This window comes from Prosopis cineraria, unplaced genomic scaffold (assembly GCF_029017545.1).
Source record: "Prosopis cineraria cultivar Desert tree isolate PC_DT_omini unplaced genomic scaffold, ASM2901754v1 PC7, whole genome shotgun sequence".
In the NCBI taxonomy this organism is placed as follows: domain Eukaryota; kingdom Viridiplantae; phylum Streptophyta; class Magnoliopsida; order Fabales; family Fabaceae; genus Prosopis; species Prosopis cineraria.
In genome coordinates this window covers 24,158,218-24,175,834 of record NW_026555338.1, presented here as the reverse complement: position 1 = coordinate 24,175,834, position 17,617 = coordinate 24,158,218, and the positions used below count along the sequence as shown (strand labels likewise).

The 17,617-nt window shown below is 32.5% G+C and overlaps 1 protein-coding gene across 1 annotated transcript; it reads left to right on the top strand.

Moving 5' to 3' along the window:
• The first annotated feature begins 7,279 nt into the window (after positions 1 to 7,279).
• LOC129316291 (conserved oligomeric Golgi complex subunit 7-like) lies at positions 7,280 to 14,915 on the top strand. The gene is made up of 10 exons (XM_054960636.1): positions 7,280 to 7,586; positions 7,948 to 8,037; positions 8,143 to 8,262; positions 8,358 to 8,459; positions 8,543 to 8,823; positions 9,412 to 9,557; positions 10,080 to 10,278; positions 12,119 to 12,779; positions 13,516 to 13,845; positions 14,501 to 14,915. The coding sequence occupies exons 1-10, from the start codon at positions 7,302 to 7,304 to the stop codon at positions 14,780 to 14,782; spliced, it is 2,496 nt and encodes an 831-aa protein (XP_054816611.1). The 5' UTR covers positions 7,280 to 7,301; the 3' UTR covers positions 14,783 to 14,915.
• Positions 14,916 to 17,617: the final 2,702 nt, after the last annotated feature.

The following is a 17,617-nucleotide window of genomic DNA, read 5'->3' as shown; positions in this document are numbered from 1 at the left end:
TTTACTGTTATCATCGAGGTCGTGCATTGGTGTATTTCTGCTGTCAATCCAAAACGCAAGTTCACTAATCACTAAGGTCAAAGACTTCTCTTTTGCTTGCGTGTTCTCTGATATATTAAACTGTTCACCAATCTTTGTTCTCGTGAATTCACAGCTGTATTGTGCTGAGTTCTCTGTTCTGTATGCTGAGTTTTAGTGTTCTTTGTTCCCTCATCTGTTGAATCACAGTCGCTTGCACAGGTTTAAGCTTTCTCCTCTTTTACTTGGGTATTTGAGTGTTCTATTCTAGCTTTGATTTGTGAGTAATTTATTCCTTTTACTTTGATGCAATGCAACAGGCGAAGAGTATTTGAAATTTATAATGTTAGCTTCACAATCACACAAGAGTAAGAGCAAGGCAACCAATGTCTCTAGCAATGACTTAGTCCAGTGTGATGATGGAACATTGATAAAGAGTGGCATGATCCCTAGTTTAGCTGCTGGTGTAGTTCAAGAGGCAGACGATGTGCAGGTGGATGATGAACTAAAAACTAAAAGGTCCAGAGGTAAGTCATGTTCTTCTGTTCAAGAGACCAATGAATCCAAGTCTAAAAAAGCTAGAACTTTAACATATGATGTTTGGAAGTATTTTACTAGAATTGAGGTTAATGGAAAACTTAAAGCAAGGTGTAATGGTTGTCAAACTTTACTAGCATCCGGTGGGGCTAATGGTACTTCACATTTAAATAGGCATGCTAGATCTTATAAAGTCTTGGACAAATTTCATGATATTGGAGTGATGTTATTGGATGAAGAAGGCAATATTAGGTGTCAAAAAATTAATAATATGCGAATTCGGAGGATTATAACTATGGCCATAATTGAACATGATCTTTCTTATTCCTTTGTTGAATACAAGTGGATCAAAGAACTACTTTTGACATTGAATCTCGATGTTAGGCTTTTTACTAGAAAAATTGCTGTTGCTGATGTTATGAAATTATTCCTTTGACAAAAAAAAAATTGAAACAAAAGTTAAAGAGAAGTAATAGTAAAATTTGTATGACATCTGATTGTTGGACTTCTGTGAGTTCTAAAGGGTATATTTTTTGACAGCTCATTTTGTGGATGAAAGGTGAAAATTATGTGGTAAAATACTTTCATTTTGTAAAATGGAACCTCGACATTTTGGGATAGAGCTAGCTAGAAAAGTGTATGAATGTTTGATTGATTGGGGGATTGAGAATAGAATATTCTCCATTACTTTAGACAATGCATCTACAAATGATAATATGCAGGACATATTGAAAGAGAGGTTGAGTTTCCAAGATGATTTCAAATTAGTGAGTAATGGAGAATTTTTCCATGTGAGATGTTATGCTCATATCCTAAACTTGATAATTCAGGAGGGTTTGAAAGTTACAAGTTCTGCTTTGCATAAGATTAGAGAAAGTATTAAATTTGTGAAAGCATAAGAGGCAAGGTCAATTCTTTTTAAACAATGTGTTGAGCAAGTTGGTAGCATTGACACCTCAATGGGCTTGCGGCTAGATGTGCCCACTAGATGGAATTCTACTTACATAATGCTTGAAAGTGGAATTAAATATCTTCGTGCTTTTGCACACATGGTTGTCAATGATACAAATTACAAATTTGGTCTCACAAATGATGAGTGGGCTAGAGCAGATGCAATGTGCAGCTTCTTAAGGCCATTCGAGAAGATTACAAGGTTTATTTTTGGGTCATCATATCCTATGTCAAACTCTTATATTATGCAAATTTCCAAAATTGAGATGTTGCTTGATGCAAATATGAAGAGCCTTGATCTTGTGATTCAAGAGATGGCTAGGAAAATGAAACAGAAGTTTGACAAGTATTGGAATGAGTACAGTGTCATTCTTACACTTGCAATAGTTTTTGATCCAAGATGGAAGTTTAATATAATATAATATTGCTATATGAAAATTGACCCTATTACTTGCCATGAGAAGGTTGCTAATATTAAGAGCAAGTTAATATTAATCTTTAATGAATATTCAAGTATGGGGATATCTACCAATCTTTAAGTTGATGGGGCTGCAAGTGGATCAAGTTATAAAGCTTCAACAGTCACTACTTATCATTCTTCCTTGGCTTCAAGTGTTTCAACATCAACCTCTTTTGATGATGCCTTTGATGTAAGTTTTAAATTCCTTGTCTTTTTAAATTCTTTCACCTTTTTTCATTAATCTAGTATTTGTTTGATATTTTTTTAATCCTTTATAAATACATGATGCAGGATTATCAAGATATTTATGCAATTATGGACCATTCTTCCTTGGATAAGTCTGAACTTGAAAATTATTTAGAGGAACCAATACTGAAGCCTGATAGTTAGAAAGAATTGGATGTCTTAAACTGGTGGAAGAGTAATCAACATCAATATTCAATTCTTTCAAGGATGGTGGCTGATATTCTTAGCATTCCGATCACTATAGTAGCAAGTGAGTTAGCTTTTAGCATTGGTTCGCACGTCCAAACAAAGTATCGGAGTTCCATTCTTCCAGCTAATGTTCAGGCTATCATTTGCATTCGTAATTGGTTGCATGGTTTTGTGTACAGTGGTAATTTTAATTTATATTTATTTTATTTTTTACCATACAAATTGCAAACAACATGAGAAATAATAACTATAATTGTGTGAGTATTTTGTTTATTATTTATTGCAGACAATGAAGGTGAAGAAGAAGAAGAAAGTCTTGATATTTTTTCCCTTGATGAGCCAGCTATAAGTGGATCACAATCAAATTTTGTTGAGCTTGATAATAGTGAAGAAGAAGAAGATAATGATGATGCTACCAATATTTGAGTTATTGAGTATTTAAGTGTATTTATTTAAATATTTTCATGAGACTATGGTTCTTGGTGGTGGATACTGGATAGATTCAGCTCATCTTGGCTTCATTGCATGCTATCATTTTCATTTAGATTGTGTTTCTAACATCTAGCTCATTTAAATGTTTTGTTTCTTTGGATATTGCTACTTGTTGAGCTTATTGCTACTTGTTTATTGTGGTTAGTTTGATTGTTTATTGCTTATTGTTATTTAGCTTATATCATAAAGGAATGATTGAACCAATTTTAATTTGAAAAAAAATTAAAAAAAAAAGACAAAAGGGCTCAAAGCCTACAGGGCTGGCCCTAAGCGGCTTCAAGATTGAGCCCCTCAAAAGGAACTCAGGCTGGCCCTTTTAGGCCCGAGCCCTTCAAAGGTAGGCCCGTTTTCCTAGCTTTAGAGATTCACTAGTTACTGAACTTTGAACTTGTCTTATTGGATTTTGACGAGCTTGAGATGAGAGACATTAAAAGGTTTTTCTATGAAGTAACTCTTTGAAAGTTATTAATCTGGTCAAGGATATGGGCAATTATACTAATGAAAATTGAAACTTAATCCTTGAATGCCATAATATACTATCTCGATATTGGATTGTCAAGCTTGGCTATATTAGAAGAGAGAAAAATGCAAAATTTTTATTGTGTAAAAGTTTTATGATGTAAAGGAATGGTCTTACTATATAACTATTGTTTAAGAATATTATAAAATAGATAGAACGAAATGGATTAAAAGATTTTTCTTCCAATCCTTGTGAGTAAATTTAAAGAAAAAGTGTAAATAAATTTTTATTATGCTATCTTTCTCATAAATTTTATTATTGATTGAAATAAAAAGAAGCAAAAAGATCATGTAAATAGAAGAGATGTGAAAGAATAACTTGAATAGTATCATACATACATATGTATGCAATAAAGAGACACAAAGGTGAAGGGTTGATATCATAGCATTAAACATTGTTCTGGTTCTAGCAGCTAATAAAAGAGATAAATGAATAGAGAGACGATAGCAACAATCAATGCGAGCAAGCTGGGGTAGAAAAAGCCAAAAAAACAAAAAACAAAAAGAGCAAGGAAGGGAGCTTCAACGCTATGAATTGAAGTATTACAGTACAACACCATGCATGTTGAATGAAGGCAAACATGCTTGATCCAAAAGAAAAACACAGGAGAGTGGCAACGCAGTGAGGGGTAAGAGGAAGGGGGATATGGTGAGAGAATGAAAATAACATGATATTTTTAAAATGAGAATAAAATATTTTCTTATAGCCATTCCATCCTTGATTCCCCAATTTGGAGGGATAGAAAAAATTGAATTTTCGGATGGAAAATGATGCCTTTAGATGCTACTCCTTGTGATGCCATTTGTCTTTAAAATGAACTCCTGGCACAAACCTTTTATCCACTCAATTCCATTTTGCCTTGAAAAAACTCTCAAACATAATATAAAAGTTTTATTTGTGTTTAATATATGACAAAGTCAGAGTAACTAATATTTTTTTTCCAAGCTTACCCTTTATTTATTATCATTTGAAGTTTTAGACAGCAATTTATTATGATATTAATCACAAAGAAGGGCAAAAATTGAAGAATTATATATTTTTTAAACAATCTTGGTGATACTAATATTTTTTAAGGGAAAATTAATTTATGAGTTCTTATAGTTTTGCTCTATTTTGAATCAGGTCCTATGGTTTATTTATTTTTAATTGAACTCTTACAATTTAATATGGGGTTAAAAGGTAAATTGAGTCTCTCTCTCTCTCTCTCTCTCTCTCTGTCTCTCTCTCTCTCTCTCTCGTAATATGTGGAACCGGTACTCTTTAAACCTCACTGCTAGAGTGGGCAGAATGCTGATAATTAAGAAGAATCGTTTGTTGTTATTTGCTGGCTTATAGTCAAATGAGAGAATTTATGACAACATCATTATTGGAAGTCAACGACTTTATATGAAGGCTAAGGCCATTTGGCTCTAGTTATAGTGATGCACGTCTATGCTTGAGACAAGCCAATCTTCATAGAGCCTTGAAGAATGAAGGGAACTCCCTTGTGCTGCAGGAAGGTTGGATTATGGGTCATGTTGATGGGGCTTACTCTCACATTAGTGATGTGAGGGTCTTATTAGAGATAATCATAAATTTTCATTTGAAGCTTTTTTGCTAAAATTTTAGAAGGAAATTCACTGGTTATTGAACTTTAAACTTGTCTTATTAGGCTCCGACAAGCTTGAAATGAGAGGCATTAAAAAGTTTTTCTGCAAAAATGACTCTTTGAAAGCTATTAACCCGATCAAGGATAGGGGCAATTATACTCATGAAAATTGAAACTTAATCCTTGAATGCCATAATATACTATCTTGAGATTAAATTGTCGAGCTTGGCTATATTAGAAGAGGGAAAAATGTAAAAACTAAGGGCATGTTTGTTTTTTGTTTTTAGAAACTGTTTTTTTGCTTTTGAAAACAAAAACAAAATTTAAAAAACTTGTTTGGATAAGTATTTTTTATTTAATTGTTTCCAAAATTATTTTCATTTTTTTAAATACAAAAAAAGAAACAATTTCAAGTTATTTTTATTTTATTTTTCTTGTTTTAAAAATATACTGCATTTGATTATTAAAAATTATAATTATTTTAATTAATTTTTATTATTAATTACAACTATTAACTGCATATAATAATCAACATCAATCCATTTTTCAATTCTAAAATTATTTTTTAATTAATATAATCAAATAGATTTTCATTTTATTTTGTTTTGAAAAATAATTTTAAAAACTGTATTACAAAACAGTTTTTGAAAAGAAAAAAATGAGAACAAAAACCAAACAAGCCTTAAGAGCCTGTTTATTTTTTATTTTTAAAAATGTTTTTTGTTTTTGAAAACAGAAAAACTTTAAAATTATTTGAATACATATTTTTTGTTTAATTTTTTTTAAAATTATTTTCTTTTTTTTAAAACATAAAATAAAAATAATTTTAAGTTGTTTTCATTTCATTTTTTAAAATATACTATATTAAATTATTAAAAAATTATAGTTATTTTAATCAATTTTTATTATTAATCATCATCAATAATTGTATATAACCAGCACTATCAATCTATTTTTTAATTTTAAGATAGCTTTTTAATTGATATAGCCAAACAGATTTTTATTCTGTTTTGCTTTAAAAAATAATTTTAAAAACTGTATTATGGAATAATTTTTAAAAATAAAAAATGAGAATAAAAACTAAAAAAGCCCTAAATCGCCTTGTAAAATGAGCGCTGGTGCTACCTCATGGTCTTGCCGAGGAGCTTGGTTTTAATTTCTTCCTTCCTGTGCCATAAACTAGCTGTCTTTTGTTTTCTTTGTTTATCCAAAAAAAAAAAAAAATAAAGAAAGAAAGACTGATGTTATACATGACTTGTAAATAACTTAACATTTTATATAGTTAATTATATATTGAAATATTAAATGAATGAATGATTTAATCAATTTTTCCTTTTAGTTAAAAATATTTTTTCGTATTTGTCCAAAAAAAGTTTTTTCCTTGACAAAAATTGAGGTGGGCCCAACATTATTTAATTGTTATTTACTCCTTCTGGTTTAGTTTTGCATTGATAATGGTTTCTAACATATTAAGAGTGAAAATAAGTCAGGCCTCAATAATAACTTACGGTCTGGCTTATTTCAGGCTCAACATAACTTATTTATTAAATAAATTTAATTTAGTTTAAATTTTTAATTAAACTTACTTAATTAAATAGGTCAAGTTCATTTTTTTAAAGTCTAACTTACGAGCCCAATAAGTCAATCTATTTACGCACACATATTATGTAATATATCACAAACATATTAATTTTACCATTTAATTTTTAACCAATCTAGTCTTTTTTTTATTTTAGTTATGTTTTCAATCATATTAAATTCATATATTAATTTTAATATTATTATTTTATTATTATATTATATTGTAGTTGATAAGTCTTTTCAATTATTATACATTGTAATTGATAAATTAAGTTATATATTGTATATTATAATAATTTTAAAGTATATTTAAGACATTTAAAACTAAAATGCGAGCCTATTTAAAATATTTACTTTTAAATAGGGTTTTAAGTAGAATTTTAGTCCATGTTAAGATTTAAGTTTAAGTAGACTAAGGCTTGAGTTATAAAAAAATCTTTATATAAGTTTTAAGTTAGACTCAAATTTATTTAATTAAAATTTAAGTCGACTTAACCTATTTTAATTCCTAGAATTAGCCCATTTCTCTTAGTAAAGAGGGAAACGGAGCGTTTCATTTCTTCAAATTTTCAGATAAAGACCCCTAAAAACGACTATTTTATACTCTAGTCCCTTCTTGCTCTTGGCTTGAATATCGAAGCTTAAGTCAGAGTGAGAGACAAACCTTCATGGATCTGCCAATCTGAACAGAGTAGACTTGTTCCTCATCCGATAGCATCATGATGCTCGATTTGGGTCCGTTCTCGAATGAGAACTTCGACCCGAAAAAGTGGATCAACTCGGCATGTCAGACTCGGCACCCCCAGGACTCGCTGGATAAGCACATGGTGGATCTGGAGATGAAGCTCCAGATGCTGTCCGAGGAAATTGCTGCATCACTCGAGGAGCAGAGCGCTGCCTCTCTCCTCCGCGTGCCACGCGCCTCCCGCGATGTCGTTCGCCTCAGGGACGATGGCATTTCGCTCCGTTCAGCCGTCTCTGGGATTCTTCAGAAGATCAAGAAGGTATGCATTCCTTCTATTAGCAAAATGATGTCGAGTTGCTGTTTGCTGCTTGATTCATTGGGTTTCTCTTTGAAAGAGTGCTAGGAATTAAATCTGAATGTTGGTATTGGAATTCACATTTTTCTTGTTTTCTCTCCACACTTGGCTGAAGAATGGATCATTATGATCTCGGTATTTTCCCCGTGCAAACAAATATTTGATTATACGCTGGGGATACAAAGAGGATGCTTGTAGAATTTGAGTTGTTTACGTTGTAATGTTTTAAAGGATGTCTTTCTCTAAGGCTGTGGGCTTTTCCCTCTGGATAGTTCATCGGGATCGGGAAATTATATGTTCACTTCGGCTTTTCTTTCTTATGTAGGCAGAAGGATCATCAGCTGAATCAATAGCTGCCCTTGCTAAAGTGGACATTGTCAAGCAGAGGATGGAAGCAGCTTATGAGACATTGCAGGTAGATATTCATCAATTCTTATGTTTATAAGTGCTAAGTTCGAAGACGTAGCTCAGTGAGATTTTTATGACGAAGGCAACTCTTGCTTTTGCATTTCAATGTCAGGATGCTGCTGGGTTAACTCAATTAAGTTCAACAGTGGAGGATGTATTTGCTAGTGGTGATCTGCCTCGCGCTGCAGAAACCCTGGCTAACATGAGGCATTGTTTGTCTGCTGTTGGGGAGGTACTGACTTTCCCCTTGGGTTCTTTGTGATATTCTTTAGGTTTGGTTTGCATTAGATGCCATAGTCTTGCTTTTCACCCTCACGCCTGTGTTAGGTTGCTGAATTTGCTAACATACGGAAACAACTTGAAGTCTTGGAAGATAGGCTAGACACCATGGTGAAGCCTCGCCTTACAGATGCTTTAACCAATCGCAAGGTGGTATTTTCTCTACAAATCTTCGCTCTTTGTTTCTTTCATCTGCAGTTCATTTTCTCTTAGCTCTTCTTGCTGCTTTTCAGGTTAATGTTGCTCAAGATTTGCGGGCAATTCTCATTCGGATTGGAAGGTTTAAGTCTCTAGAATCACAATACACAAAGGTTCACCTTAAACCAATAACCAAACTTTGGGAAGACTTTGACTCAAGACAACGAGCTAACAAGTCTGCAAATGAGAAGAATGAAAATGAGAGGCTAGCAAGTGGTGGTGAAGTTCATTCAGTTGCACCTTTGATATCATTTTCCAGTTGGTTGCCAAGCTTCTATGATGAGCTATTACTTTATCTTGAACAAGAATGGAAATGGTATTGTTTATATTAGCTTTGAATTTTTGTTACTGTTACCTACTATGTTTGTTTGCATTTTTAGTTTCATATGCATACATAAATTTTCTGTCCTTGACAACTCTTGATATTTTTTTGCTGCAATTGAAAAATGTTCTGCACGTGTATACAATAAAACAAGTGAAATTTTATTAATCAAGGAGAAAAAAAGGTTTTAGGATAGAAAATCTTCCTAGAACAACCAGAATGCAATACCAAGAAAAACAAAGAGATGCATTAGCTCTGGAGATCTGTTCAATTCATTCACATATTTGACAAATTAAGATCTCCTGTAACACCATGCGGTTTGTCTCAAAGGGAGTCTATAAAAGATGTCTATCCCATTAAAACGGGGGATATCTTTTTAAAAACTGTGTCATCATGCTCCTTCTAAATATTTAGAGAAAAATAATGTGCCTTGCCTAGAATGGATAGCATTACTGGTAAATCTTCAATGGATGCTTTATTCCAAAAGCTTAAGTTTTTTGGAGAAGGCTCAATATTGATACTAATGAAATTTCCATACTTGAGATGTTGAAAAAGAGCTTTTGTTTGAACCGTTGCTTGCAGGTGTACGCTTGCTTTTCCGGAAGATTATAAAAGTCTTGTTCCAAAGTTGCTATGTGAGACGATGACAGCTATAGGTTCCAGTTTCATATCTCATATCAACCTTGCCATTGGTGATGCTGTTCCAGAAACAAAGGCATTGGCTAAAGGTTGTTTTGATCTCTATATTTTATCTATCAGAAAAAAATATGGTAGCTGAGTTTTCACATGTGCTTAGATACTCATATATATATATATATATTGTTTTGATCTGGTGGAAGGATCTTCCTGATGAAAATGCATTCTACATTTTTTACATGACTTTGAGAGGGTTAACTGATGTACATACTCCTTGAGGACGAGAGTCCTTCAAGGATGAGAGTACTGTTAGGCATGTTAGTATGTTGAAGGATTAGTTAGATCTTGTTATCTCGAAGCGGCTTTTCCAATCTTATTTACAGTACAGTATTCTTGAAGAAGGCTTTTTAAGTTTAGATATCTTGTAATTCATATATATATATATATATATATTTGATTCTTAGAAAAGATAGCTCCTATCTCTGTTTTTTTTTTTTTTTTTTTTTGCTTCGGGTCATAACTTCCAGTGTTAATTGTATTGCTTTGTGTTGACTAATGTTTTTGGGATTTTGCCTCATGACTTGTTATAATCTTTGTTTCTCTTTGTGACTTAGGTTTATTAGATATTTTATCTGGAGATATGCAAAAGGGTATCAAAATTCAGACAAAGCACCTGGAGGCCTTGATTGAATTACACAATACAACAGGAACCTTTGCAAGGAATATTCAACACTTATTTTCCGATTCTGATCTTCAGGTTTTGATGGATGTATTGAAAGCTGTCTACCTGCCATATGAATCATTCAAACAGAGGTAAGAAATTGCAAGTCTGGTTAAATGGTAAATTAGAAATTTTCCTATTAAGGCAACTAGTGGCTTAGCTAATGTATAATGGACCGCCTGGGTTGGAGAGTCTTGACTTCATGTCTCACAATTTCCCTTTCCAATCAGAACTGAATATCTTTAGCCAAGTTCTCTAAAACCTCAAGTAAATCCTTCAATTCTTTCACTGGAATTGTGTCAAAAGATCCCCTCCCTTTCTAATTTCTAATAACCTCTCTCAGACTTCTCTTATATTTCTCTATGATTTTTCCATCAACTCTAGAGAGAACATCCAACCTCTATTTACATAGGAAATATGATAAGACACTCAGGATTGTGATAAGGGAAAAAAAAAAAATTCTTCTCTTTATCCTCGTAAAGAGGTTCATCCTGCTATCTTTTAGAAAAAATATGACTTATAGAGTGAAATTAATCTAAGATTATCTGCTATGTCATCACAAGGTGATTCTTCTTTTATCTTTATTAGAGGACTACTCATTTCTCTAAGAAAGTATGGTTTCATTATATTGAGGGGGAAATTCTCTATTGAAACGGAAAGATTGCCTTTTCTTATGGCAAAACTCTGTTATCTTCAAGTCCTATTGTTTGGACCTTGCTACACTTTGGTTCCATAGATCCAGTTTCTCCAAGTAATGGCCAACATTTTTTTTCATGGAGTTGGATAATCATTCATTCCCAGTAGACAAGGTAGGTCCCAACATTAGGCCAATCGCCTAGGTTGTTCAAACATTCCATATAGCTGTGTTGAATTGTTAAAACTTGTTGCCAGCATACTCAATAAAATCATCATCTGGTTAAACGGGTTTCTGTAGGCTTTTTCTACCTGAGTAAATGCCAGCATAGTCAATAGAATCATCATTTGGTTAAACAGGTTTCTGTAGGCTTTTTCTACCTGAGTAAAACTTGGATGGCTCGCTTAGTAATAGAAACTAGGTGAGGTTAAAGTTACTTTCTTGAATATTGAAGACGAACTGTGAAAATCCCAGGGAGGAAGTGTCAGACATCATTTCTAATAAGTCCACTAAACGGAGTCAGGAGTGCAAAAGGATGATACAAATTAAGAATATACCAGAGTCAAGAATTTTGACATTTTTTGCCTTTTCTTTTTTTCCCAATATTTTACAAAGATGGATCCCTTTTCTAATGATGAAAGCTCGATTGTTCATTGTTCTTTATATTTGGATTAATGACTTCCTTGGGAGAAGTCTTGAAGCATTTCTAAAAGAGAAAGGAAAAACTAAATGGTTCTTTGTTTAATCCTTTTAGACTGAACAATGCTTATGTGACCATTAAACAACTAGCACTAAATTAAACTACTTTTTGAATTCAAAATGTGTCATTTGCATTTACCATGAACTATATTACAGAATTATATAGTGTCAAAGACTGCAAATAATCACATTTTTCAGTTGTTGGACACAAAAAAAAATTAAAAAAAAATCAGGTAAAGTTCCTGCACTGGTTTTCCCCTTCCCATTTCCTTTGCTTTTCCAATGTCATGTAAATGTTGGGGGAAATAGAGGAATGAAATGAAAATACATCAATTTTCTCCCATGCAATCATCCCAATGGGAAGCGTAAATAAATTAGTTTCTTACTTTAAGCTGGACCAAGCTACAAAAGGCCATGATGTTTGTTGTTGTTATAGAATTGAACAGGCAATGATGGTTGCTTCAATGGATTTCCGTTTGACCTTCTTCATTTTATCATTTTGTCTGTCTTTGTGATATGTCTCTTTTTTAACCTTTTATCAATTTTGAGAATTATCCTAGCTTTATAATCTTTCATTACCGCATTGGCATCTTTTACAGGTATGGACAAATGGAGCGTGCCATCCTTTCTTCTGAGACTGCAGGAGTAGATTTAAGAGGAGCTGTTATTCGGGGCGTGGGAGCACAGGGAGTTGAACTCAGTGAAACAGTGCGAAGGATGGAGGAGTCAATTGCCCAAGTTATTATACTTCTTGAAGCAGCTGTTGAGAGATGCATCAACTTCACTGGGGGTTCTGAGGCAGATGAACTAATTCTTGCTCTTGATGATGTAATGTTACAATACATCTCTACTCTGCAAGAAACCCTCAGATCACTGAGAACTGTTTGTGGTGTGGATAATATTGGTGATGGTCCTTCTAAGCGGGAGATGGATAAGAAAGATGGAAATCAAAACACTCGGAGAGTTGATTTGATCTCAAATGAAGAGGAGTGGTCAATTGTCCAAGGGGCCTTGCAAATCCTCACAGTTGCAGATATTTTGACAAGCAGAGCTTCTGTCTTTGAAGCATCTTTGAGAGCTACTCTTGCTAGACTGAGCACAAGTCTTTCACTATCAGTATTTGGTTCAAGTTTAGACCAAAACCAGGTTACAAGTGGCACTGAAGATGGTTTAGGTGGAAGGGCTGCCTTGGATGTGGCATCTCTTCGGCTGGTTGATGTGCCTGAAAAGGCTAAGAAACTCTTTAACCTTTTGAATCAGGTATATGTTAGGTTAGGTTTAGCGTCAGCCTCTGTTTCTTATTGTTAGAAGTTCTATTAAGTTGAGAGATAGCAACAAGCTGTAGGGATATATTTTAAATATCGGAAATCGGGAGACATTAAAAACATAATTGTGCTGATTTTCACTTCCATTCTTTTAAGCATCATTCACTCTCTTCTCCCTTCCTCCTGGGTTGTGGTTGAATTTGAGACACAGTCAGGGTTTAACTTCTTGATAGATCTTTACCTTCTTTCTCCCCCAAAAATGGATTACATTTAAGAAAATCAAATTAGCTAGCTTTCCATCTCAGTATTGTTGTGTGTTAAATGGAAGTGATAAGAAACAACTATTTCCTTCTATCTAGGAATAAAAGAGACAGCTCTTACACACAGACACCCCAACTGGAGATATTCTTTCTGCCATAGGAGTGGAAGGAAAGATATGCAATAGAATTTTTAGTGATAAATTTATAGTGATATATTTTTATAGACTGTATTTTATGGGAATAATGTTCAAACTGAATTAACCCTAGTCCTAAAAACGGAATAAAATGCAATTTTACTTTCATTTCTAAATGTGTTGCTATTGACGACTTTCTCATTCTAAAACATTAATGTTTTAGACAGTATTTCAAATGCATGCCAGGAGTTTTTTTTACTTTGACAACTGTTTCTCATTCTAAAACATTGTTGTTTCTTTTTGGACACTCCCTTAATGTTGACATGATTTCCTGCAGTCTAAAGATCCCCGATTTCATGCACTTCCCCTTGCTTCTCAGAGAGTTGCAGCATTTGCAGATACAGTAAATGAACTTGTATATGATGTCCTCATATCTAAAGTTCGGCAGCGGCTCAGTGATGTGTCACGTTTGCCAATATGGTCATCAGTGGAGGAACAAAGTGCTTTTCCTCTTCCTACCTTCAGTGCATATCCACAATCCTATGTGACCAGTGTTGGTGAATATCTCCTTACGTTACCCCAACAGTTGGAGCCACTTGCTGAGGGCATCTCTAACACTGACACAAGTGAGGAAGCTCAGTTTTTTGCAACTGAATGGATGTTCAAGGTAACTAACTTATTTTTAACCAAAGAAGGGTGATTGACTTATCTGATTAGGGAGGTTTATATCTAAGCCGAATGATTTTTCCATTTTATTATTATCCTTTTTATTTGCTATTGCCTGACTTGAGTGTCATCTCCTTTCTATTTGTTTTGAATGCTTTGCCGTGAAGCTATTATATTGAACCCAGCATCTAATCATAATTCCTGCCAAAATCCACAAGTTTGAACTTGAGCAATGCGGCACTCTCAGCTAATTGAGAGTTAGATGACACAAGGAGACTGGTGTATTGAAGATTAAATTATTAAAAAAAAAAGGAATGTCGTTGATGTGTAGGAGAAGAGATATAGAAAAAGATAGAGGGAAAGAGAAGAAAGAGAGATGAGAGGAAAAGAGAGATAGAAGTTCCTGAATAATACTCTTCTGAATTAATTCTCAAAACATAGCCTTAGAAGATACATTGACCCCTTTTATATGCAGTTGTAGTACCTACCTATCCCTGCTTATCAACTAACTGTCCCTTGCTCTCTAACTAACTAACTAACTTTATTTAATTACAAATTACACATCAGTTACGTTCTTTACTCAAATTTTTTTGCTGTATGCATACATGATGTAATAACGCAATCCTCTCTAATTTTTTTATGTTGATGTATTTTAGGTTGCAGAGGGTGCAACGGCTCTTTACATAGAGCAGTTGCGTGGGATTCAGTACATTTCTGATCGTGGAGCCCAGCAGCTATCAGTTGACATTGAGTATCTCAGTAATGTGCTTTCTGCTCTATCAATGCCAATACCCCCAGTTCTTGCCACATTCCAAGCCTGTCTTTCTGCATCAAGAGATCAGCTAAAAGATCTTTTGAAGACAGATTCAGGCATCCAACTTGATTTGCCAACCGCCAATCTTATATCTAAGATGCGGCGTGTGAATTTAGATTCTTGAATGTTTCTCGTGTGATATGGATCATCGTCTGCAAAACACGTGGGAGAGAGATTAAAACAGGAACAGAAATGAATGGATGTAAAGAGAAAAAGTGACTTCCACACACAAGTACTCTCTCTCTCAATTCATGATTTTATTACTGTTGGCAATCCAGTTTGGTTTGATTTCTCTCATCACACTGCATGCAATTTGTCCTTCCGCCCTTTTGACCTGCCCTACCTGCTATTGATTTTGCAGAGAACATACTTGTACTTCGTGATCACCTATTTGCATTTTCATTTGCAACCAGTGGGCAAAAAGCATAAAATATGACAGAGTAGCCGCAGTATATAAATGTATATTAGTCAATTTGGGTTTATTACAATGCACCTTATCAGGATTCAGTTGCTCTTCAAAGTGAATTTTTTTCCTTCCAGAGAATATATTCGTCTATTCATAAATATTGGATGGCATCATTATGGATGTTAATCTTATTTTGCTTCATGCACCTTAACTGTCGTTCTTGCTGATGAAATTATGTCAGGTGTCTTGAGAAATTGTTTGTGTAGATATGGTGCATTTGGGGATTGGTAGGAAAGCGAAATGTAGTTATATTCTATGTACGCTCCTTATGGATGTATGATGAACACACGATCTCACGGACGTGGGAGATTTTTTTTTTTTTTTTGATAATTCGCATGCATTAACTTAAATTTGCGAAAAGAGTAGAACTATTCACGACTATAGGAGTTATGCTGTTATATTTTGTATCTATACGTTGATATAAGATGGTTGAAATTTAAAATTTTTAACTTAATTTTTTTTTAAAAAAAGTGATAGTCGAATAATTATTTGTAGTCTAGATTCATGATATAATATTAAAATATTTTGGATTGTTTGAATTAAATTTGGACAGTTAAGATTTATGATGAGTATCTCATGCCCATTATGTAAAATGGTGAGTATTGAATGCAAACGTTTGAAGGACATGTCAAAGAATTTCAACAAATGATTCCTGTAGTAAAAATTTGAAAACACACTGCAGGGTTAAGAAACTTAATTAAAATAAATTTTGGTGGGAAATATTCAAAGGGCCCCCTTTTTTTTTAAGGGACGCGTAATCTATAATTTTTTTAATATTTCTCAATTTTGAATTAGGTCTCCATAATTTATTATTTTAATCAGGTCTTATACTTTGATTGCTTAACTGTATTAGTTCCAAAAGTTAAAATTATTAATGAATGATTGATTTGTTTCAAAATAAAAACACTTTTAAAATTTATAGAAAAATTTAATTCAATACTTTTAGAAATTTTTTTTTGATTTAATACAATACTAACATTTTTATTATTTTTGGTCCAAATTCTAATATATTAAAAATATTTTAGAAAACATAAATTAATTATATAAATTTTGAATTATAAAATTTTGAAATAATTCTAAAATTATAAAATCTTTTAAGAAACATATAGAAGCCCTTAATGTCATTTTTTAAAAGAGAAAATGAAAGGATTTTAACAGCAAGGGACTAATATATTTAATCTAATCAAATTATAAGGGTGTGGTTAAAATAAAAATAATAGAGCAAATTATTTCTTAAACTTTAAAAAGATTTAGGATTTATGGTGTTACTTAACTTAAAGTTTAGAAACAATTTGTTCATTTACCCTTAAAACAAACTAAAGTACAATATACCTAATTCAAAATCACTTAAAACTACAAGACCAATAGATTTAACTTTCCTATTTTAAAAGATGGACTTGTTAAAATTCTAACTTTTATTGCACAAATATATACTTATTATTACTAACAAAACTTGTTGATAATACGTTTATATTTTTATCTTGTTGATGAGCTGGACTTGTAAATCTAGAATTTAACTTATCATTTCACTAATGCATACTTTTAATTTCTTAGCATGCTTGTTGACAATAACCTTCTACATAAACAATTGATGATTTTTATAATATAAAGTGAATTTGTTAATATCATAACATAACTTGTCATTTCAATAATGAATAATTAGAAATTCACTAGGAAAACTTATTAACTATATGTTTTATATCAAATCTTATTGACTTGTTAAAATATGATATGTACTTATTAAACCCTTAACTTGTCAAGTTAAAAAAAATAAGGGCATTTTAATCATTTCCTATCAAATATATTTTCATTCTTTGGTCTTGCATTGTATTTTTAAATTCTATGGGTCATAATTTGAAATTAAATCCCTACCTAATATCCTTTACTAAAATTATCCCCCACATCAATTAGTTGAATAAATTTTGAAAGCAGTCAAACTTTATGAGAATGTGACTTTTTTTTTTAATGAGACTTCTTATTAATCTTTATTATAAATAATTTGCTTGAATGGTCGTTTGAATATGATTTCGTCTTTATTTGTATTTATGAAAAAAATCACATCCGAAGACCACGCAAAAACAATTATTTATAAATAAGGATCAATATGAAATATTGTTATGAATGAAAATGTAACTTTTTTTCTAGAATGGGACTTATTATTTTTTATTTGTGATATTTGCTTGAGTGATTCGTGAACGTAATTCTTCTTTTATTTATGTTTGTAGTAACATGTCACTTATTTATTTGTTAAGTGTAAAAAAAAATTATGATATTCTAATCTTATTGGGTACAGGTCTAAAACTGAAACTTCACCAATTTGTCTAATTAACCCTTTTTTGTTAAAAAAAAAAAAGAGAAGAAGATAATGCTTATTTAGATATTAAATGAAACATTCTGATCAACCTTATCAAACACTTTTTTGCCTAATCTATCCAACCCTTCTCCTTAGAAAAAGGATTCTACACATACATTATTCACTTGCCCAACACACGG